Here is a 25,745-nt window from a genome sequence, read left to right on the forward strand (position 1 = left end):
TAATCAACAAATTTTGAGCTGGAGAACTAATATACCTGATTAGCAACTTTTTTACAAACATTTTAAATTTAATATACATATATTTTACATTGCTCATATAAAAATCTTTTCTATAACTTTCATTAAATTTTAACAAGAAATTTAGATAAGAGAGTACTTGCAATGTAAATTTTCAATAGGTTGGATACATTGCTGAATATAAATTTCATTAAAATTCCTACAGAAATACATTTGTAATAAGAGTGATAATGCTAAAAACTTTTCCAAGAGGCACAACTCTTTTAACTCAATTAATGGGAACTTATGTTTTTATTATACTAGACATTGCTGATATAAACCTTTGATCTAAATTTTCTCTAATTTTAGAAGAAAAATTGACCTCTTAAAAGACTGGCTTAACATAAAGATGCACAGGTATTTCTATGACCCCAGTCAGTGCAGAATCTGTTCACAATATTAATCCCTTGTTTCTTTCTAACAGTGACTTTTTACCACATTTACCTACGTAATAGACAGATGTTCATTTCTGATATCACAACAAAACTACCATCAGCTGAGATGGCCACACCATTAGGTAAATACATGTTATCAAGGAGAAGTCTTAATTCACCTGTGTCAGGATTGTATCGTAGAAACCTGCCAGTGTTTCTCAACTCCATTACCTAAAAATAATATAAAAGTTTTATTACCAAAAGCTCAAACTTTTTTCTTAAATTATTCATCAATTTTTAGCTCATCCACATTGTTGGCCTTAAAACAATCTATCAATTACAAGAAACACAGATTTCAAGAAATGTGTAGATCAGATGTTTGAGATGATCATAATACTGGTATATCTTAAAAACTTCTAAAGAATCAATAAAATTTATAAAAATGTACCGGTAGATATATTTTCATTTTCTTATCTACATTCAGAGGTGGATTTAGGGGGTGGCCCAGGGCCCCCCTCCTATTTTGGGGAAAAATTTGGTTGCTTATTAGGGAATTACTAAAACATGTCCAAAGCGAGCCCCCTCTTAGGCAGTCAGTGGGCCCGTACTTTTGAAAAATTCTAGATCCGCCACTGACATTTACCTCATATCTGTAATTCCTTCTATCCCATTTAGTACTGGAATCTGTGAAGTATATCAATCCCTCACTGTCAATATCTAAACCATTTAAGAATTTGAATGGGACATTACCAAAGCCTGAAAATAAATTATACAGAATTTTATTTGTTACAGCCTTCATGAAAATATTTGGGAAGAGTTGATTTTGTCAAAGAATAAAAATATTTCTTCAGACAACTGACGTATAGAGAAATGTTGCATACATTTTATGTTGCTAATCAGTAACAAATATACACTGAATATATTTTTTTTTGCTTATTGTTGAGGGTGTTGAAGAGTGACATATAGTTGCTTACTTCATCATCAAGTGGTCTCTGGTGAATAGTTGTCTCATTGGCAATCATACCATATCTTATTTTTTCAGCAAGATTTAAAGCCCTTGAAATATAACACATGATTTAGCACTTTAACCTTGCATGCTCTTGTGGTCCAGATGTGGATCTGAAATATCTAATTAAAGAGTTCGAGAAGAAGGTAGGCAAGCATTGGGAGGAATCGGATTTGAAGAAAAACAAATATTTCTGGAGTAAAATTGTTAACAACAGCCTACCCCCTCCTTCTGTATTTGCCAATGTGGTCTTTTGGGCGTATTTCAGGCCATTACACTTTTCTTATTTTAATTTGATACAATTCTATCCACATTTACAAACCATTGCTTACAGATACAACTAAGAAATGTACATTCTTGAAAGTTACCACTATACTATATGTATAGCAAGACTATATACACACCTTTTGCACTAGATACCAGTAACTCCTTCTCCCCTGTTTGTACATTTACTTTATACAGTCCTGTATACGAGTCAAGGACCAGTAAATCACCATTCTTGTCTATTTTCATTCCCTTAGGTCTACCACATATTGGTTCCAATTGGAATGATCCTAGAAAAGAGCAAAATATTATTTTTAATAATCAGTTTTAAGTATATGTTAAGGACTTTTTAGTGTCTGTAATATTTTGTTAGCAGTAGGATTTTACAATACTGGTACATCTTCTTTATTATTTTTTTTATTTTTTTTTATCTTGCAACGAAACTAGCACAGATGAAGTTGGCCCTATCTTTTTCATTATTAAATCTTCTCAATTAAGTGTGCAATGAGCAATTTCAAATAAAGTTTTTTTCTTTTCTTAAATTTGTATTTTGTTCTTTTCTTAAATTTGTATTTTGTTCTTTTCTTAAATTTGTATTTTGTTCTTTTCTTATTTTTGTATTTCGTTCTTTCAAGAACTGCCACATGTTACATTCTTTATAAGGCTCAACATTTTTTAGTTGAATTCAATTATTTCTCAAATAATTTTCTTTGGTTCTATATAACAAATGGTTGGAGAATGGTTTTATGAATATTCATGGTCAATCTGACACAAACAAAGATCCTGTGGTCAAGCTTCTCTTACAACTATCCTCTAAAAGCACTGTGAGTCCATTCCAATTTCTGTTTCAACGATCTTTCATGATCATGAGGTTTAGTCATAATGATACACACTTTCAAAACTTTGAAAACAAATATTTATTGGCTGATATAAAATAAATCTGAAGATACTTGTATAAAGTCAATGTATTATTGTCAATAAAATTGATACATTTCTGTGGAGGAAAATAAAGATTTAAAAATAGATTACCACATTCAGGCAAACTCTTTCCAAATCTGGTAATCTCCCAAATGTCATTTCCTTTAAAGCCAACAACTCTACCATCAGCAAGTCCTGTGAATATTGTACCTGTAAAAAAAGGCAAGATTGAATTACAAATATAACCTGCTGTCTGTGATTTGTTATTCAATACAAGTTTATTTTTCTTTCTAAGATGAATGGAAACTTTGACACAATAAACTCCTATTGTCACATGCTGCATTCACACATAATTTGAATTCAAATCGCATATCAACTAATTGGAATTAGTTTAATTTGCATTAGAAAAGTTTGACTTTTAAACTTCTTTTTAATATGAATTGCAATTCACTTCAAATTTGTTTTCTGTCTGAACAACGTTAACTTTTAATTGGCATTATCAATTAATTGATTTTAATTTAATTCAAATTACAATTTAGAAAGTGTCCACATCACATTTTAATTTTAATTAAAGCCAATTATCTAATTCTTATTAACGAAAACACATTTCTTATGCGAATTTGATAATGCGGATTAGCCAATTCGGATTTTATTTGAAATTAAACCAAGAAGAGAGTGTAAACGCAATTATTGAATTCGTTTCGTATTCAATTTCAATTTGAATTAAATGTGAACAAGGCATGAAAAAAAAACCAGTTATACAAAAAAGCACAAAGCATAAGCAAAGAAAGGAGTAGGTCCAGTAAGGGCCGATTTTGGCCTAAATTTCAGGTTCATCTAATCAAAAGATTTTGAACACTTTTTAAACACTTAAGTGTCTATTTCAGTTGATTCAAAAAGTTTATGTGATAGATTTTAACAGATTAAGTGATTAAAAATGCTCCGACTCAAGCTTAAATATGAAAATTCTATCAAATATACCAGAAAATGTAACTTTTCAGATGGTTTTTGTCAACAATGAAAGTGGCCACATCCGTGTTCATTCTCAACCTTTATATATGTTTTGTAGTATCATCAAATACAACTAACATTTCAATATTAAGAATGAACATGAATGCGGCCACTTTCATTTAAAACGGAAACCGTCTAAAATTAAACTAAAATGCTAAAATTGTGAAAATTTCAGTAATTTAGCAAGACTTAATGATGCTAGTTCCCAATATATGTGCATTGTATTGTCAAAAACAGCCAATATATATGTGGCAGAAGTGTTCTTCTTTCCAAAAAATAACTAAAAGTTTACATTTTAACAATTTTGTAAAACTGCTATATTTTGGGGCCAAAAAGGGGTCTAACTGGACCTACTCCTTAGTACATGCTTCAAGGTTTTTTTTATCAGAAATCTTACAAATGTGGATAAAATACTCTGTTTTTCTATGGCTTTTAAGAAGGTTCACATGACATTTTACATGCCTTAATAGAATCCCTTAATACTCATTTGGTTTTTCTAAAACAATTGATTGGGAATTCATATCAACATTAATCCTCAAAAACAGCATTTCATTTACTAGTTTTTAAAATACAAATAAAATACTTTGAACACAACATAATTTAGCAAGCTATATTAGGAAAGGACTGCATTATTGATTATTTCGGGGGTTAGCGCGAACGCAGTCCCCCACACTAAAAAATTGCGTACCCGAGATGCCCACATTTGGGGCATTCGCAAGCTTCAGCCTATCCGAAGTGCAATGGAAAGGCCTCGACCTGGGGAGACCGCCTTTTTGATCACGGTGCTCCCTGTACCAGGTAAGTATGCTTCAATATAAAAATTTTAATCTGATGAATAATCAAATTATTTTCTCACACAAGGTGACAGATGAAAATAAAAAATCTTCAATAATTATTTATTGACTTATAAGTTAAAGTATATAAAACTATATAAATTATCAATATAAATTTTATGATATAATGAATAAATTAATTCTTGAAAAACAATCTTTGTTTACTCTGTAGTATTGATTTTAGCAGGAAAATGTTTAAGATTAGTAACGACAACTCCACAGGTAAATTGTAAATGTTTATCTCGGCCATTTATCTCATGAATGGTTTAGCCATGGGGTATACTTATTTAATAAATAACTTGTTATGAAAAATAACAAAAACTGTTACAATTTGAAAAGAGATTTATATAAAAGTAATTAAAACATTTCAAATTTATCAAAAAACTTTTCTGTTTGAACACTTTCCCTGAGGTCACATCTGAAATAACAGTGCATCAATAGCCATCAGCATCAGTATTCATCACTTACAGTAGTCTTACACATTTTTGCTTGAAATTTCACATAAAACTGACCTTTTCAGAAAAATATTGTTGGGTCAATTTTGGTCAGATTTTAATCAATTGACACCACTCAAAGCAAAATTATCACTGTCAGACATGTACATTTGGTTATGTTTTTCTAAGTGACACATTACAATTTTCTGTTCAGAAATTCATATTTCATCCAAATTGTAAAACAAGAATGTGTCCATAGTAAACGGATACCCCACTGGCATTATCATTTTCTATGTTCAGTGGACCGTGAAATTGAGGTAAAAATTCTAATTTGGCATTAAAATTAGAAAGATCATATCATTGGGAACTAAGGTTCAAGTTGGTTGGACTTCAACTTCATCAAAAACGACCTTGACCAAAAAATGTATTTTTAACCTGAAGCAGGACAAAGCAAAAAAAAAACTCTTGACAAAATTATTACCAAAAAAAAACAAAACAGTTATTACAATTCTGCATCTTTTAACATCTGGTTTAGAAAATTTAACCATAAATGCCTTCAAATTAATGTATTCCAAAAAATGTAATTTTTTATGAAATATACAGGAAAAATTTGTATGTAAAGAATACATATGACCATGCACAGTTGCATTTCAAACATAGTTCAAGCACACAATTTCAAATATATTTAAGGGAGCTACCATTTGATTTTTATGGGGGGGCTAGGATGAAATTTGAAAACTAGAGGCTCTAAAGAGCCTGTGTCGCTCACCTTGGTCTAGGTGAATATTAAACAAAGGAAGCAGATGGATTCATGACAAAATTGTATTTTGGTGATGGTGATGTGTTTGTACATCTTACTTTACTGAACATCCTTGCTGCTTACAATTATCTCTATCTATAATGAACTTGGCTCAGTAGTTTCAGTGGAAAATGTTAGTAAAAATTTTCAAATTTTATAAAAATTGTTGAAAATTGACTATAAAGGACAATAACTCCTTAGGGGGTCAATTGACCATTTCGGTCATGTTGACTTATTTGTAAATCTTACTTTGCTGAACATTATTGCTGTTTACAGTTTATCTCTATCTATAATAATATTCAAGATAATAACCAAAATCTGCAAAATTTCCGTAAAATAACTAATTTGGGGGCAGCAACCCAACAACAGGTTGTCTGATTTGTCTGAAAATTTCAGGGCAGATAGATCTTGACCTGATAAACAATTTTACCTAGTCAGATTTGCTCTAAATGCTTTGGTGTCAGAGATATAAGCCAAAATCTACATTTCCCCTCTATGTTCTATTTTTAGCCATGGTGGCCATCTTGGTTGGTTGGACGGGTCACCCCACACAATTTTTAAACTAAATACCCCAATTATGATTGTGGCCAAGTTTGGTTAAATTTGGCCCAGGAGTTTCAGAGGAGGAGATTTTTGTAAAAGATTACAAAAATTTACGAAAAATTGGTCAAAATGGACTATAAAGGGCAATACCTCCTTAAGGGGTCAACTGATAATTTTGGTCATGTTGACTTATTTGTAGATCTTACTTTGCTGAACATTATTGCTGTTTACAGTTTATCTCTTTCTATAATAATATTCAAGATAATAACCAAAATCTGCAAAATTTCCTTCAAATTACTTTTTCGGGGCAGCAACCCAATAACCGGTTGTCCTATTCATTTGAAAGTTTCAGGGCTGATAGATTTTTACTTGATGAACAATTTTACCCCATGTCAGATTTGCTCTAAATGCTTTGGTTTCAGAGTTATAAGCCAAAATCTACATTTCACCCCTATGTTCTATTTTTAGCCATGGCGGCCATCTTGGTTGGTTGGCCGGGTCACACCACACATTTTTTAAACTAGATACCCCAAAGATGATTGTGGCCAAGTTTGGATTAATTTGGCCATGTAGTTTCAGAGGAGAAGATTTTTGTAATAGATTACTAAGATTTACGAAAAATGGTTAAAAATTGACTATAAAGGGCAATAACTCCTAAAGGGGTCAACTGACCATTTAGGTCATGTTGACTTATTTGTAAATCTTACTTTGCTGAACATTATTGCTGTTTACAGTTTATCTTTATCTATAATAATATTCAAGATAATAACCAAAAACAGCAAAATTTCCTTAAAATTACATATTCAGGGGCAGCAACCCAACAACGGGTTGTCTGATTCATCTGAAAATTTCAGGGCAGATAGATCTTGACCTGATAAACAATTTTACCCCATGTCAGATTTGCTCTAAATGCTTTGTTTTTTGAGTTATAAGCCAAAAACTGCATTTTACCCCTATGTTCTATTTTTAGCCATGGCGGCCATCTTGGTTGGCTGGCGGGGTCACGCCACACATTTTTTAAACTAGATACCCCAATGATGATTGTGAACAAGTTTGGTTTAATTTGGTCCAGCAGTTTCAGAGGAGAAGATTTTTGTAAAAGTTAACGACGACAGACGCCGACGCCGGACGCCGGACGCAAAGTGATGGGAAAAGCTCACTTGGCCCTTCGGGCCAGGTGAGCTAAAAATAGGCAGGACAGGAGTTTTGAGTAAAAAAATAGGCAGGATGAGACACTTGCAAAAAAAAAAAGTCAGGATGACAATTTATGTAAAAAAAAGTCAGGATAAACTAAAAAAAAAAAGCAGGACCGAATAGAGTGAAAAATAAAAAGGCAGGACAGAGATTACAACTAAAAAAAATGCAGGACAAAATTTTTCATCCTAGCCCCTCCATAAAAATCAAATGGTAGCTCCCTAACTGTACATTAATATCTTGTATTTCACAAAAAATTATACATTTTTCTGAAAAGAAACATAGAAAAGTACAAATTTAGTACACATCTTTGTGTTATAATAATATTCATGTAAACCAATTAATTTCTGTTTTGTTGGCTAATTTTCAAGTAGTAACACAGTGTCAGCTTGTATAAAAAGTGACACCACACCATATCATGTGAACAAACTAACAAATAATAATACTCATTTCCACTGTTTTGTTTACAAAGATGACATATTATATTTATCTTTGAGTTATTCATCCTACCTTCCGATATTAATTGGGAATTCAACATTATCAGATGTCTAATTTATTCTAACTTTCAGTCTGTCCCTTTATAATTAGATTAGATTTTAATAGGATATTATTTTCAAAAGTACCAATCCCCCCTCTCCCACTCTTTTTCCCCTTGGAAGTATTATTCTATATCTGCAGAAACAAACAATCGAAATAAATCTGAATCTTCCAATTGCTCCTGCTGTATCATTACATCAGTTTATCTAATAAAAAGAATATCATTTATAAAAACAATCCTTTGTATTCTAACAGTATAATGATATTATTTGTATAGCATTTTTTTTTTTTAAACCTTTAAGTTATTTATACATCATATAAATTATATAGTTTATATCATTTCATCATTATACAATTTAGTTTTTACTTTTTTTATATTTTTCATATGTACAAAATTAATGTTACTATAAAAAATCCATTAGTAAATTGAGAAAGTAAAATATATTTTCAATCATGAATATCTTAAATATACACAAGACCAGTATACATGTTCAAGAAAGATTTCATAAACCTTTTGAATGTGTTATAATCACTCTCATAATACAAACAAATGTTTCCCAGAAATAATTGCAGGGAATTTTTTTTAAAAAGGTCTTAAAATAAGCAAATCAATTATGCAACTAACAATAGACTTTTGAATCAACACTAATCTTTAAATATGTAAATCATTTACTTAAGAAATAATTCCTTCATGTCATGCTCTATGCTCATTTTAACATGGGTAGGCATTATAATTGTCAATATTTTACACTGAGCGTTAGCGATGACAAATATAATGCCTATACCCATGTTAAAATGAGCATAGAGCATGACATGAAGGAATTATTTCGATTCTCATAGGACAAATACAGTAATTTTATAGGTCGAAGCGTGCGAAATTACCGTAAAAATGTTTAGCTGTTCCCGTTTCCTCCTCAAGGAGTCTGTGCATTGCAATTCATATTTGATAAGTTTAAAAACTACGAGCAGGCTAAATATATGTTGTTTCATAAAAATATATAATAAGAGTTTATGTTAGCTGCTTAAATGTATATATTCTAAAGGATAACGATGGAAATAAAGTAAATACAAACAGTAAGTTCGTGCGCATGTGTTAAACATATTTTGTGCTCATTAGAACACAGCTTTGTTTACAAAGCGTAATAAGGACGTCATATTAGAATGGTTTAAAAATTCATAAAAAAAATTAAGAATTTAGCAAAGCTTTTAAGGAAGGGTCTTGATTTTGTTTATTTCGGGGGTTAGCGCGAACGCAGTCCCCCACACTAAAAAATTGCGTACCCGAGATGCCCACATTTGGGGCATTCGCAAGCTTCAGCCTATCCGAAGTGCAATGGAAAGGCCTCGACCTGGGGAGACCGCCTTTTTGATCACGGTGCTCCCTGTACCAGGTAAGTATGCTTCAGTGTAAAAATTTTAATCTTATGAATAATCAAATTATTTCATCACACAAGGTAACAGAAGAAAATTTAAAATCTGCAATAATTATTCAAGGACTCAGAAATCTTAGTATATAGAATTATGTATGCATACATTATAAAGTTCATGATATAATGGTTTATTTATCTTTTTTTTAATACTGTTTGTTAATGTAGATATATTGATTTTAGCAGGAAAATGTAAAAGTTTAGTAACGACAACTCCACAGGTAAATTGTGTACGTTTACAATATAATGGGGCTTATATAGCTTAACAATGGGGGATATTTGATACATGACCTGATAAAAAGTTTTATCCTGCAATTGGGTGTCCTACTATACAGATACAGCCCTACAAATATCGCTATGCTGTATCTGTATACTATACAGATATCGCTTTAAAGCTCCGCCCACTGCCGGACTGAGTATTCTTTGAACCTGTGTGACCTCAGAATGTGTATTCCAGTTGCATTCCAATGACGATGACACTTGTCGATTTCAAAACTTGAATGTGTATGATTGTGTTACAAAATCAACCATGTCAATTTCAGCATGCATGTTTAGTGAATTTCAAGTCTGAAGCGTAGGACAACTCGTACACTTCTGTTTCAAATTTGACAATGTTTTGTTATTTGTTTTTACTGTTGAAATTAGTTGTTATGTTAAAATAGATAATTATACACCTTGAGCGATGTATTATTGTTGACCATTCGAGATTCTTTTTTTGCGAACCCGTCTTCAGCGTAATGTGTGATTTTGATATTACTACGCGGGCCTCAAGGGATTACAAATTAAATATTAATTAAATTAATTAATTAAATATGTTAGTTTTTGTGTCTTTCAAAACACAAACAATAAACAGAATTAATTGCAGGATAAAGACAATAACTGTTTAGTGTCTTTAAATATCAGCTGTATTTGTACTCGGCTCGAAACAGGTGTAGTAGCTCGCTAAAAGCTCGCATACACCTTGTTTCCTAGCCTCGTACAAATACAGCTGATATTTAAAGACACTAAACAGTTATTGTCTATGTAAATGTTATGTGGAATAAAGATGTCATTTGCTCAATATTTAACAATTATTTTTAAATGCTATAATTTTATTGACTGTTTTAGTACTTTTTGAAGCAATTTTCTCTGAACATAATCAAATATTTTTTGTTTTATACTTTGAATATTACTAGACAAATAACTTATACTTATTTTTAACTTCAAGCACTATGTATTTTGCTGAATTTTCAAACTTTACCTACGTTAATTGCTGGTCCCTTTCTAGGTAAAAATGGAGAAGTAAAGTATTATTTTGTTGAAATTTATTACAAAATGATTCTAAGAGTATTCTAAGTATTTTCTAAACTAGTAATGTAATAGTATCACTGCCGTACAAATGAGTTGTGGCACAAAATGATGCAATTTTGAGACAACATATTTCTCTCAGTCAATTTAGTTGAATTGGTAACAAAATATATATTTCTCAAAAATTTTAAATTGTAAACACAAAATTGTTTCCAAATTTTACCAAAAATCAAATGCTTGCCAAGGGAACCATTTTAGAAAATTATGTACCATTTTATATAAATACACTTTTTTAGTTGTTGAAAATTTAGCACAAAAAGATGTATAAAAACATGTTGCTTATTGCTTATACATGGACAATTTAGCATGTGTTATTGTTGAAATTCTTCATCTTGCCCAAAATATGTTTCTCAAAATTTGTATTTACAGCATTACAGTTTTGCAAAAATACATAGTGGTAAATTGCATGTAAAGTTTATTGGGATAAATCTTCTATTTTATTTATTGTTCAGGGGTTAGCGCGAACGCAGTCCCCCACACTAAAAAATTGCGTACCCGAGATGCCCACATTTGGGGCATTCGCAAGCTTCAGCCTATCCGAAGTGCAATGGAAAGGCCTCGACCTGGGGAGACCGCCTTTTTGATCACGGTGCTCCCTGTACCAGGTAAGTATGCTTCAGTGTAAAAATTTTAATCTTATGAATAATCAAATTATTTCATCACACAAGGTGACAGAAGAAAATTTAAAATCTGCAATAATTATTCAGGGACTCTCAAATCAAAGTATATAGAATTATGTATGCATTCATTATAAAGTTCATGATATAATGGTTTATTTATCTTTTTTTTAATACTGTTTGTTAATGTAGATATATTGATTTTAGCAGGAAAATGTAAAAGTTTAGTAACGACAACTCCACAGGTAAATTGTGTACGTTTACCATATAATGGGGCTTAAACAGCTTAACAATGGAGGATATTTGATACATGACCAGATAAAAAGTTGTAAATGTTATGTGGAATAAAGATGTAATTTGCTCAATATTTAACAATTATTTTTAAATGCTATAATTTTATTGACTGTTTTAGTTCTTTTTGAAGCAATATTTTCTCTGAACAGATTCAAATATTTTTGTTTTATACTGGCTTTTAATATTACAAGACAATTTAACTAATACTTTTTTAACTTCAAGCACTATGCATTTTGCTGACATTTAAAACTTTGCATATGTAAATTGCTTGTCCCTTTCAAGCTTAAAATGGAGAAGTAAAGTATTGTTTTGTTGAAATTTATTACAAAATGATTCTAAGAGTATTCTAAGTATTTTCTAAAGTATCACTGCCGTACAAATGAGTTGTGGCGCAAAATGATGCAATTTTGAAACAGCATATTTCTCCCAGTGAATTAAGTTGAATTGCTAATTCTTTCTGCCACACTAAATAACTGAATAACAGGTTAAAATATGGTTTTCAAGAAGAACTGTAAGATATTTTGGATGTGTTACAAATCCTCTTAAAGTAAAAGTTATGTTTTTCTCATTATAGTAATTGTGGTAAAATTTGAAGGGTTAATTTGTATCAATATTTATAAGTCAATTTTGTTTAGGGGCCAGATGAAGCAGCATAGCTTTTTTAAAGACCTATTGGTGGCCTTTGGCTGTTTTCTGCTCTAAGATTTGGTCAGGTTGTTGTCTCTAACAATCATTACCCATTTCCATTTTCAAGTTTAATATCAAATAGATCTCCTTTGCAAGAAAAAAAGCAGCATTACAACTTCATGCAAATAGAGTTTTAAATTCAAGTATTGCTAACAGAGCAAAGTTCTTTATTTTATTTTGATTATTCGGGGGTTAGCGCGAACGCAGTCCCCCACACTAAAAAATTGCGTACCCGAGATGCCCACATTTGGGGCATTCGCAAGCTTCAGCCTATCCGAAGTGCAATGGAAAGGCCTCGACCTGGGGAGACCGCCTTTTTGATCACGGTGCTCCCTGTACCAGGTAAGTATGCTTCAATGTAAAAATTTTAATCTTATGAATGATCAAATTATATCATCACACAAGGTGACAGATGAAAATTGAAAATCTGCAATGATTAGTCAATGACTCACAAATTACAGAATTAAGACATGTGTATACCTTCAATATAAAATTTATGATATAATGGTTACTTCAATTATTTTTTAAAACTGATTGTTAATGTAGTTATATTGATTTTAGCTTGAAAATGTAAAGGATTAGTAACGACAACTCCACAGGTAAATTGTGTACGTTTATCATACCTATTTGGCTTAACCATAGGAATATTTTGATAATTGACTGGTCATTTATGTGATAACTGTTACATTGAAGTACACCATATAATATTTTTCATTTTCAAGGGTTTTTTGTTTTACAGTTTCCCTGTGCAAATTATAAACATGTATATGTAACCTTTTAAAATAGTTTCAAGCATAAAATAAATGAAGAATCTTAAAAATATCTGTAAATCACCATGCAAATTTTCATTTTTATCTATAACTGTTTCTCCAAAATTAACTTAATGAAAATAGATTCATAGTTAAAAAATTTACAAATCTTGAAACATAAGTAAAAAAATTTATTGTAGATCATATTTTAAACAACAAAGAATATAATCTTATCATCGTGTAATGTGTTTTTTTCGTACTAATAACAATTTTCACTTCTTACGGTTTTTACTGTTGAGTTTTTATTTAGGTGTTTACTCAGATTTAAAAAGCATGTCCTGTAGATTGATTTTAGGTATCTAGTTTTTTTGTCAATGATTTCTACGATTTTTTACTGTTTCCGATTACTTTGCGATTTTTGTATGTCAAAAAGACGGGGTCATATGTTTTCGTATGAAATAAAAATTGGATCAGTACACGGACAGGAAATGACTACAAAATCCAGAAATAAATTTTTTCTAAAGTCGTGGTTCTGGTGATCGCTTGAATCATAAAAAAAGTTATTAAATACTTTTCAGTACTAAAAATTACTAGTAAATAGTGTAAGGTTGGTGTTTCGTGTGATGAAATTTTTAGATTTTGATTAATTTTCAGATTGGCACCTGGTTTGTACAAAATACATTATTTTTTCTAAAATAAAATGCAGTTTTCAAAATTTATGATTAAATATAAAAAGTTAAGACTGTTTTCATCTTCATGTATCAAGGATGTATAAAAAAAAATTGTCAATGAAATATTGAATAGTTGGATTTTGAACAACCATTTTATATAAGAACCCTGCTAATTTTAACTCGGTGGTTTGTAATTAAAACGGCCAAAAAAACACATGACAGTCATATGTCTTGAAGATCCGGTGTCTGACTTGCAAAAAACATATCTGGACTTTATTTTAACCCTTCAGAATTTTTTTCCACAACTATTCTAGTGATGCATATTTTTGACATTAAATAAAAATGGCTAAATAGGTCAGTTTTATTTAATTTGTTCTAACGTCTTTAAAAAGCGACGTTGAATATGTTTTAAATATATCAAGTTGTAGTGGTGTTGTTGTTCTAAATATAGAAACAGAAAAACATGCCACAATGTACGCGTATGCAGTCGAAACCGACGAAATGTGGTTGATACGAAAACATATGACATACGAAAACATATGACACGACGATAAATTAATACCATTCTTATTTGCTGCAAATGATTCTGGACCAACAACTTGTCCTTTAAATAACTGTTCAGCTTTGTGAAGAAAAGAATTCTTCTTGAGAGGTCCTTTCAAACTTGGAGGTTTTGGATACCTGAAATGTATAAACAATATGAATATTATTTGACACAAGAAGACTAAGGGAGAAACAATATGCAGAAATGTTACTACATGTAATAATAATGAAAATCTTACTTGCAACAATTTTAAACATTGATGAAAAATTCCATGCATATAATGGGTATAAAAGATATCAAAGTAAAGTTAAACAGGAAAATCAAGATCTGAAAATAATTTACAATGTTTAATTCATTATACTAAAAATATAGATAGACCAACAAGTGAAACTGCGAGCTACTGCTCACTGATGATACCCCCGCCGCAGGTGTATAATATTAATAGTGTAAAAATATGGAAGTGTTCGGTAAACAGGAAGTTGTTGAGTGATGAATCTGAAAACGCATCACACGGTATAGCTGACTTATAAAAATCCTGAAACCAAATTTCAGAAATCCTTGTATTGTAGTTCCTGAGAAAAATGTGACAAAAATTGTCAACTTGGCTATCATGTGTAAAATCATACAAGTGTTTGGTAAACAGGAAGTTGTCGAGTGATGAATCTGAAAACGCATCACACAGTATAGCTGACTTATATAAACCCTGAAACCAAATTTCAGAAATCCTTGTATTGTAGTTCCTGAGAAAATGCGACGAAATATATGAATGGGATGGACGGACTGACGGAAGGATGGATGGATGGACAGACAGACAGACAGAGGTAAAACAGTATATCCCCCCTTTTTAAAGCGAGGGCATTTAAAGCAGGGGTATAAACATCAAAAGTCCCTTAATAGCTGAGAAATATCCCATGCCCAATAAGTAACATAAATATTTAAAGTGTGATCAAACAGAAAATTGACTGCACAACAGATCTGAAAATCAGTTAACACAGTACAACTCATCATTATAAAGTTTAGACCAAATATCAAACCAACACATGCAATACAGTAATATGTAATGATTTAGGAAGTTCCAGATCCATTAGCTGCGGAACCGTAGCTCTTAGGTCCTTATGTTATTTTTTGACTATTTGCGGACCATAGTCTATGGTCCGCAAATAGTCAAAAAATAACATAAGGACCTATTTAGAGCTACGGTTCCGCAGCTACAGATCCATAGGCACAATAGACAAGGTGATGACTAGAATACCATCAGTTCTGTGTATGCATTTTCTATACTCCAAAATGCTAGTCTCTAAACTTTTTCAAAATAATAGACAAACCGAGAAAAAAAAAATGAGTAAAATTAACCTATGTTGCAGAAGTTGATTGACAATTGAAATCATTTCACTTATTTCAAGGTTAAAGTTGTGTTGCTGATCATTTTTGCTGTTCAAAGTTTGAATCTATCTATTCTATTAGTTTTTCAGGTATCAAAACATTAAAGTTGTTAAACAATATAAGGAGTTATAGACTAACAGTTTCAGTCATTTATATTATTTTAAGACTTGTTTTGATGTTTACATTTCTTCTTTATCTACTACATACTAACTATATAGTTCACCTATCACTTATAGTATCTAGGAAAGAAAACCTAAATATGAAAACTTAACACTGATCAAAAAACCATGATAACTTTATAATGACTAATAAACCATGAATATTGGTTAAAGGGCAGATGAAACTACCAGACAGACATGTACACATCACAACCATCCTTAGCAACACAACTAGTTGACCTAATGCTTATATATATGTAGTATTTGAGAAACAGAGTAAACTAGGAAACTTTACATTAACCAATGAACCTTGAAAATGAGGTCAAGGTCAGGTGAACACCTGTTACAGTGTACACCTTATAATCATTCCATACCGAACACCAAATAAAGTTGACCTATTGCGTACATATATCTTAGAAGAAAACATATCATTGCTCAATGAACTATGAAAATGATGTCCATGACAGATAATTTTTGCCAGATAGACAAGTCTCGACCTTACAATCGTTCCATACACCAAATACAGTTCTTGTATTTGAAAAACAGTACTGTCCAAAAACTTAACATGCACCAATCTAAATGAACCATGAAAATTATGTCCCAGTCAGACAAAACCTCATGTATCCGAGAAGAGGACCAAACTTATAGAAACATAACATTGATCAAAGAACAATGAAATAGAGGTCCAAAGATGATTCCTACCAGACAGAAAAGGACCAAACTTATGACACATAACATTGATCAAAGAACAATGAAACTGAGGTCCAAGACAGATGATTCCTACCAGACAGAAAAGGACCAAACTTATAGAAACATAACATTGATCAAAGAACAATGAAACTGAGGTCCAAGACAGATGATTCCTACCAGACAGAAAAGGACCAAACTTATGACACATAACATTGATCAAAGAACAATGAAACTGAGGTCCAAGACAGATGATTCCTACCAGACAGAAAAGGACCAAACTTATGACACATAACTTGATCAAAGAACAATGAAACTGAGGTCCAAGACCAAGGGTCCGGAAACGGTCATATTTGCCAGTCATGTCCTAAACTGAAACTATAATGTCCTAAACTTTTAATTGGGATTTAGGTCAAATTTTATTTTTCAACCGTAATAATTTCGGTCATTTCGTTGAGATCGACTTTCAAAATCGCCATTTTGAACATATTTTTGTTTTGTTATCGACTTCCTGTAATTAAACTGCCACTTCATTAAAGTGTTATAATCCTGAGGGCCCTCCTAATAACTATATTAATGCCTCGGGGAGCTATTGGCTAATGATTGCTAATCTCTTTACCTGTGTTTTTAATTCACACCTGGCAATTAATCACAAGCTCCAAACTATTATCATAAAGAAATAAAAATTCCATACCAACTGGCTTCATTATTTAATTACTCAACAGGTCAGACAATTGTCAATTATGATTTAAAATTAAATTAAAACTTGGTTTAATTTACGTAGAAAAAAATATTTTTTTACTTCTAACACACGTGCTTTGTTTACTATGTAATACGCATGTTTGAAATTCTCTTCCACAGATTTAGACAATTAATTGTAAATATAAAATAATTTCATCCTAAATAAAGCTAGTGCAACTATTTTAATTAATATTCTTACACTATTAAAGGTAAAATATTAAAAAGCCGATGATTTCCTGTGATTTGGATAAACAAAACTAATCCCGGAAATGAGTCCGGAATTGTTCATTTTAGTATTGTCGCAGTACATCCGGTTTGAATTTTGACTTCAGAATCAAAGGAAACGTAAGCAATAACTGAGAATATTATCGTTTTGAGTCATTAAAATCATTTTATTTATAAACTGTTGCCTTCCCTTAATTGCTCTTAAACGATTTTTGGAAAATGGTAGGACAAATCATGAAGTAAATGCGATGCAACAGTGAAACAAGTTTGTTGATGCTACGAACATGACGATCGAGTATGAGCATACTCATAATGAGTCTCATGCAGTAATGTGATTTTGACAATCATTTTTTGAAAAGGGGCATCAACTTTTAAGTTGTATGAAAATGACCGAAATTAGGTGAAAAAATTTCCGGATCCTTGTCCAAGACAGATGATTCCTACCAGACAGAAAAGGACCAAACCTATGACACATAACTTGATCAAATAACAATAAAAATGAGGTCCAGGACAGAGGATTTCTGCATTTTTTTAGCCTGTCCTATGTCAGGAGCCAGTGACCTCTGTCAATCTTGTACGATTTTTTTATTTTAGTTTTGGAGTTTAGTACGACATGCATTTTCACTTTACTAGTACACATTTTTGTTTAGGGGCCAGTTGAAGCCTGCCTCCAAGTATGGGATTTTCTTGTTGTGTTGAAGACCCATAAGGCCAACTAAAATTAATTAGTAGATTTTCATCCAAATTTTTGAAAAACATGGGGCGGGTGGGAGGATTTTATTTTTTAAATTTTATTTCATATGAAACCCTTGTCAAAAGTTCTTCATACCGCGGGGTATATGCTAGTGGAAAACAAGCTTGTATAATGTATATGCATGTTGTATAAGGAATCTGACACTATTTTTTAAACTTTTAAATAAAAATCCCTGATTGGCAACCACTGTTATACATGTAATTGCCGCTTTAGAAACCTATTTATAGTATACATCAAAGGGAAGAGAAATGCTCTCTTCAGTTGGACTAGACCTACACCAAATTTATTTAGCTTTCTAAGCAATGGTTTGTAGTCCACATAAAATCAATAAAATGTATTGGTACAATTGTATGCAACACAAGTATTATGAGTACAAAATAAAATGTAAACTCAGTGTGGAAAGTAATTATGTGATGTAAAACATGAACTTAACCAAAAAGTAGTTTTTTAATGTCAGACTAAATTGAGGGTATTGGGACAGTCACAGAGGGTGTTTGCTGTTTGTCAACAAAAACAACAGCCATGGGTAAATATAAGGGAATTAAAATGCGTGTTTGTCGACTTTTTTTTCTCAATATACGGTCATAAATCAAACAAATTCGTGCTTGTGTCAATTTCTTTAATCCAGTCATGTTTTTTGTAATAATTTGTTCTACGATTGTTGCGCTTTGGATATCATTCACAGTCCAAATTTCCTGACACAAAGTCATCGTATAAATAAAGAAAAAACACGGTTTTCGATTCTCTTGTGACTACCGCAATTTGCGTTAAATGACAAGGCGTTTTACTCGTTACTCGAATATTGCATGCCCTTCTCGTTATCAAATCTCTATTCTCGGTAGATGTTGTCATAATAGAGCAGCAGAATATGTCGACTCAATCATATCGTTATTAGATTACTCGGAGAAATACAAAAACGAAATTTGAAACAGGAAGTGTTGAATGAAACGAAATTTTCGATGGTTCCCGGTATTAAACGGACATGATAAAATCCGGAAATAGTATTTTTGTTAAATAAAAAAAATCGGGGCGGGACGATTTCAGAGGGGCGGGCGGGGATGAAAATCTAGCAATTAATTTTAATTGGCCTAAATTGCCTTGGGCTGTTTTATGCTTTTTGTCGGGTTGTCGTCTCTTTGACACATTCCACATTTCCATTCTAAATTTTGAGTACACCTTGAAATCATTTCATACTTGACCAAAAACTTTAACCTTATCCTGGACCGATTTATTGACAGACACATAGACTGAAAAAAACACCCATAATTTCCCTAAGTGGGGCATAAAAACAAAAAGTTAACATTGACCAATGAATAATGAAAATGAGCTCAAGGTCATATAAGAACTGCCAGACTGACTGACACCTTACAGTTATTCCATACACCAAATATAGTTGACTTTTCACTTAAAGTATTTGAGAAACAGATCTAATCAAGTAACTTTTACTTTCAGAGATCCATGAAATGAGGTCGACAAACTTGTAGACTTGCAACGAATCCATATATCAAATATAGTTATCCTACATGTACAAATGATTATACTCATTATGAAGTATGGAAGTGAGAAATTCCAATCACCAAAAAAAAAATATCATTTTTAAAGCAATAGCTTAACCATGAAAGCCATGTTAGTGACAATGGACATATGACAGACAAGAAACTTTTTTATATAAGGTATCTTTTAACTAGGTATGAAACATCCAGGTTTTTACACTCTGAGATATAAAGCATTATACAAATAATTTATGCAGCTGCAACCAGATAGTAATTCCGATGACTTGTATTATGCAAACTTCCAATACCTACAAAGATAGTAACAAAAAAGTACAATTTCCATATATTTCTAAACATAATAATCCAACTTAGCCATAATTGGGATACTGAACTGAATAAGATTTAAATGGACTTTAGCAAACTCTTGCCAATTTTTAAAAGACATGACAAGTAACAAGTACTGGGAGTAACTAGGTTTGCTTCAAATGTGTTGTTAACCTGAGTAACTTACCTGTATGCAGGTGGGTCTATTGGTGATGGCAACATGTACAAATAAGCTACAAACACTGCTAGAACTGTCAAGATTTTCCATGATTTAGATACACTGCAAAATAAAGTAAAAATTAATATTTTTTTTATTTCAAATACCTAACACTAGTAACTAATATATAAATAACACTAAATAATGAATGACATATATTAATGTTTCTCTATACAACTATTTGTGTTACTCATTATTCACAACTCAATACATTGTCCAGCGGTCTTTGTGAAATGTGTGATTTCTTATACACTTAATTTCTAGTTAAAATACACTCACTTTATTTTCGTTTATAAAGAAGCTCTTTAAATATTATATTTACCAACTTTTAATTTTCTTTTTTAGATTTAAGTTTCATAAAAGATAAAACTGCTATATTTTCTTAAAACGTTTATCATAACTTACATCAGACCAGAACTAAACAAAAATGATGAAGATGTCATGTTCTATTCACAATGACATTTTAGTAAAACACTAACGATGCAGACTGACCCCCAAAGTCAAGGGCTTATAAACAGTTCATTTTATTGATGAACTCTGAATGAACCCAAAGTTGTAAATATCACACTTAAGTGTGCAGTTATTTAAAATCATAAGATTTAAAAAGTCACATAACTTTTTAAGGTTCTTCAACATATAGAAAGATGCATTTGATACATGTCATAAATCAATAACTTACAAGAAATTAAAAACCTGTGTGTTTATATCTACTTTGTTCCTAAGGATTCAATCACAACTTCATATTTGTTTCCACCAGTATTTTTACATTTGTGAAATTATTTCATTAAAATATTTTTTGAAGAGATACATGAATTATTGTCTCATATTATATTTTATGTTCTATAAAAAGACCCTATAAAGATTGATATATTTAATGACACTAACATATTGTCTGAGCCCTAGTTTATCCTTTTTTAAAATAAATCAACGTTCCAACTTCAATGTACAAGCTAGTACATTAATGTACCTGTATTCATAGCTACATTGTATATTACAATGTACAATTAACCAGGATTTCTTTACTTTTACATCTAATAACATAATAAATTAAAGTTTTATATTAAATATTCACTAAGTAAACAATATCATATGCCAAGTATAATTTTACAGAAATTGAGTACAGGTTAACTTTACAATTTTTCTAACATTAACATCTTCCACTATAAAAATGTACATGTCATAAGGTTACATCACCCTTCAATGAACAATAAGTTTAACTGACCTTTTCTGAAGAGGTAAAATCACCTGTGATCAATTTCATAATTTAATGCCTTACCTGTTTAATTGATTAAATAAGTAATTCATTTCATTTCATTATTCCCTGTAGATATTTAATTCATAATAAATTTCATCCTATCATTAATTTCATAACTTGTCAAATATCATGTAAAATGACCACTTGTGCAGGACGTATACATTGTATATATTTAGTAACATAACAAAAGGAATGACCCTGAAGAATTTAGGCCGTTGACCACTGGCTACCTGTCTAGACTACATGTCCAGTTTTATGTCAGTGGAACACCATATTAATGATTATGACATCTTTTTCAATACACTCAACATATATTTAGTGAATTTAGTAGGTTATAGGTCATTTAAATTATGGCTAATTATGAAACTAAAATAAGAGAATAAATCAGCCAGTTTTTCAATTTAAAAGATAATTATTCTTGTAATGAATTTGAAGTCTGTAACAAATATCAGTCTGGTAGTCATTATCAAATGGAGAAAAGTTATTGTAACAAGATGACCTCTATTATGAATTCATCATTTACAAAACATAGCTAAATTGGTTTATAAATCTTTTACATCTGTATATGAATAGTTTAGGATTAGATTCAATTACAGTCATACTTTTGTTTTTTTTCTCCTAAAGTAAAAATTTACCAAACCTGCCATAAGTGTTAATTTTAGTATTTTTGTTTAAATTATACATATGAAAAGGGGTCAACATTAAAAAAAAAAAAAATGTCACAGAAGTTCCTAAAACAAAATTTAACAGACTTCATTTTTGTTTTCCTATCGAAAAAATCTTCTAGATAAAAAGAATTCTAACAATCATCATTAGAACATAAAGACACTTTGCACAATTTTGTTAATGCTGACCTACATGTATAACATTATCGTTAGTAACCTTACATTTAGTAAAAACATTTTATGTTAAATTGTCCATGCTATGACAAACTTAGACAAAGGTTTCTACCTATGGCCGCATTAGACAATTTTAGTGACAACAGCGAAAAACTTATCCATTTATTGAAATACTATCAAATTCAAACTGCAAAATTTGTAAATTCAGCTTTCATTCATAGAAAAAAAAAACTTTACGTCTAATTCTGTATTTTTATTTTGTAAACTTTTACGTTTTCGGATATGATATTATATTGCTAAAGTGACATATAGGTCTAATGGGCCGGGTGTAAATATCAAATTGCTATGTATATAATTGTATAAATGTATGTTCTGATACACATGTCATTATAATAAATAATTACTTACTTACTTACTAGTATATGTTTTAAATTGATACATGTTTTTGATGTTGTAATCATGTCATGGAAAAAATAACTTTTGACATTTAAAAAAATTAGAACATGAAAACCAGTAAACAGAACACTAGCTAGTTAATACAAAGTAGGATGAAATTCACTACAGCAAATTCGGTCAATAAAATTCAAGTGAAGTAAAGGAATCTGTCTAACTACTTTTCTCATATAGATTTCATTCAAAATATAATGCTTTCAAAAGACTAAAAATTACCTGATTTTATTTAATCTTTTCTTGATCAAACTAAGTTAAAAGAATTCTGATGGAGATAATTTGTTGACAAAATTTCAAACTTTCAATTTACGGTAATAAAGTAAAAATTATAAAATATAAAGACCAAACTGTTTGTAAATAATAATAAAAAAAAAAATCTTCGAAATATTTGATGAATTGCCTCACCATATCAAAATATTCATATTTTCACATCTGATAAATAATAATTCAATTCTGATTTTTTTATTTAAAAATAATGCGCAATACATGCAGTGGACAAGTACATGGTGTAAATAATACTAAATTACCCAAATCCATCAATCTTGAATTCTTTTTGTATTTTGTATTATTTTTTTTTTAATTTCAAGACAAGAAATTTTCTGCTTAACAATTATACCACCATTGATTTTCCCCTATTAGTCTTTGTTAATTTAATTTTTAATTGTCATTTAAGAAAAAAAGATGTAGAATTAATCTGTAGATTTCATCAATAAAGAAATACTAGTCATCATATAAATTAAAGTTTTATCCTCTGACTGTACACAGTAGTAACAGTGAAAATTTGACATTCATTGCAACTAAAAATGTATAAGATAATAACAATAACTGCAAGTAAACCAATCACGTTTTAAACCATTTTTCCTGTTAACCATTTTCTTTTATATTAACAGCAAATAAAATAAAAATTGTGCTTTGAAACACTCAAGATATATGTTTAAAACGCAGAACTTTAACTTTTGCAGTGAAATGCAGGGTAAATTTCCTACATCTGTCAAGTTCAAAGGATTCATTTTTGTTTTCTTCACTTTTTCATTGAAACAGGATTATATGCAAGTTGAAAGTGCATCCAATAATTACTAAAGGGGGACAATTTACAGGTAGACTAAGCTATTGTCTTCTCATAATTTCCCAATCAGTTTGATAATAAAAAACATTATTTCACAATAATTGTTCTCTCGACTGCTTGGGTGTCAAACATATTGTGGCTGAACATTCATTACCTTATGCCTTATTAATTAGGTTAAAAATAATCTGTGTATCTCTTTCCTGATTTGCAGAAATTTTGAGTTATTTCCCTTAATTGACTTTTATAACATTTTTAAATTGCATTCCTTCAAATAATGTATATTGGTATGAATATAAATTGAAAGCAAACTAAATGCAAAGTTATATAAAACTGTTCCTTAACTGAAATCAACTATCTAATGACAAACAAAAATGTCCAGTATTAGAATGTATGCATCATCTTCCAGCTAAGAGTAAAAAAAATAACTCTTGAAAGAAAGTATATATGATTTTGTAACCTGAAAGTCTATATTGTACCTCTAAAATTATTGGAACTATAATACATGTACCTAGCAAAAACAAAAAATATACTCAACAACAATAGAAATGCACCAACTTCATTAATTTCTATGTAAATGTAGTAAAAAATTTCTATTTACAGTTATAAAAACAGAAAATTTGAACAAGATGTTTCAGAAAGCATAAAAACCAAAATGAGAAGTTTCATGCATAATTTTTTATTTTTTGGCATTTATAGATCTTTATTGGCGTTTTGAAAAAAAAGTTGCCAAATTTGTAAAAACTATAAAATTTGTAAAAACTATATAGTGTAGTGTTTTTTTACATAAAACAACATAAATTACTTTGATTCTCAGCTTGTTTAATGACCAATTTGAAATTGACTTATCACAGACTATCGTGGTTGAAATCTCCATCATTGTCCATTGTACCCACTTTTATGAGGGTTTTTTTCTGAGGGCTCCGCACTAATATAGAGGATAGGCTAAAAATATCTTTACTAAATGTATATTTCAACAAAGTACATGTAGCTAAAATAAGATATATTTGTGAACTGCCATATATATTTAGATGTGGTGCCTTATTTGTGTATACAATTTATTCCAGTTCCAAACCATGTCTAGATACAATTCCCGCTCTCATGCATTACCTCATGAAAATTCTTAGAATTTACTAAAGGTATCGACTGTCTGGTGATAGTTGAAACTCTTAGATAACATTCTGCATCAGTGATATAAACTGTGAATTTTAGTGTCAATTATTCACTTGAGGGAATACTGCTGCATCCTGTGATGAATTATGAGACCTCAAGTTGTAACATTCCATCTGTGTACTGGATTAAAAACACCTTCTGAAAAATATCCAATCATAATGTTTTTGGAACAAAAAAAAATATATCAGCATAAAATAAAACATGAATTTAAGCATAACCAGAATAATCTAGTCGTTATATTATGCGCACTATAAATTACTACATCGAAAGGAGGAGATAATCAGAGACGTTACAAGGTCAAGGGCTTGAATTATTTAAGTTAGAATAAGCATTGCTACTAGGGCAGATTTAGGGGTTGGGGCTGACCAGCCCCACCTTTTCTGTGAAAAAAATGGTTATTTGTACAGAGAATCACTCAACATGACTGGAGCGTTGAATAACAGTTAACAGCTTTAATTGATCTCATATAACAGTTAACACCTTGAAAAGGGCTATAACAGGTTAACACAAAAAGGTATTGCCCCCCTCATTAATCAGTAGGTGAGTTTTCATACAATATATCTCTATAAAAGTTTCAGAAAAAATATAATATACATGTATAAATTACACAAAATCAATGAATCATCTCTATGGTTTTAAGTTATGGGTTTAAACATTGATGAAAAAAATATCTTGGA

General features: G+C 30.7%; 1 protein-coding gene and 4 non-coding genes across 8 annotated transcripts in view; all 5 read right to left on the reverse strand.

Annotated features, from left to right (window-relative positions):
- The window catches only part of LOC143078576 (adipocyte plasma membrane-associated protein-like), a 31,193-nt gene extending 5,997 nt beyond the window's left edge, over positions 1 to 25,196 (reverse strand). The window contains exons 1-7 of one of the 4 annotated variants that reach the window (XM_076253449.1): positions 25,006 to 25,196; positions 20,259 to 20,351; positions 14,325 to 14,443; positions 2,731 to 2,829; positions 1,842 to 1,991; positions 1,075 to 1,187; positions 502 to 662 (exon numbers count right to left, since the gene is read on the reverse strand). In XM_076253449.1, the coding sequence (XP_076109564.1) occupies positions 502 to 662; positions 1,075 to 1,187; positions 1,842 to 1,991; positions 2,731 to 2,829; positions 14,325 to 14,443; positions 20,259 to 20,351; positions 25,006 to 25,010 (740 nt within the window). In that variant the 5' untranslated portion in view covers positions 25,011 to 25,196. Of the gene's footprint in view, positions 1 to 501; positions 663 to 1,074; positions 1,188 to 1,841; positions 1,992 to 2,730; positions 2,830 to 14,324; positions 14,444 to 20,258; positions 20,352 to 20,693; positions 20,802 to 21,564; positions 21,741 to 25,005 lie in introns of those variants that run through there. The other 3 variants (XM_076253443.1, XM_076253436.1, XM_076253454.1) reach the window with 3 other exon arrangements.
- Positions 4,273 to 4,436, reverse strand: LOC143061557 (U1 spliceosomal RNA). Its single transcript, XR_012974464.1, has one exon. It is a non-coding gene; the product is annotated as a U1 spliceosomal RNA (small nuclear RNA).
- On the reverse strand, positions 9,206 to 9,369 carry LOC143061558 (U1 spliceosomal RNA). The gene has a single exon (XR_012974465.1). It is a non-coding gene; the product is annotated as a U1 spliceosomal RNA (small nuclear RNA).
- On the reverse strand, positions 11,194 to 11,357 carry LOC143061562 (U1 spliceosomal RNA). The gene has a single exon (XR_012974469.1). It is a non-coding gene; the product is annotated as a U1 spliceosomal RNA (small nuclear RNA).
- LOC143061559 (U1 spliceosomal RNA) lies at positions 12,529 to 12,692 on the reverse strand. The gene has a single exon (XR_012974466.1). It is a non-coding gene; the product is annotated as a U1 spliceosomal RNA (small nuclear RNA).
- Positions 25,197 to 25,745: the final 549 nt, after the last annotated feature.

This window comes from Mytilus galloprovincialis, chromosome 1 (genome assembly GCF_965363235.1).
Source record: "Mytilus galloprovincialis chromosome 1, xbMytGall1.hap1.1, whole genome shotgun sequence".
Lineage (NCBI taxonomy): Eukaryota > Metazoa > Mollusca > Bivalvia > Mytilida > Mytilidae > Mytilus > Mytilus galloprovincialis.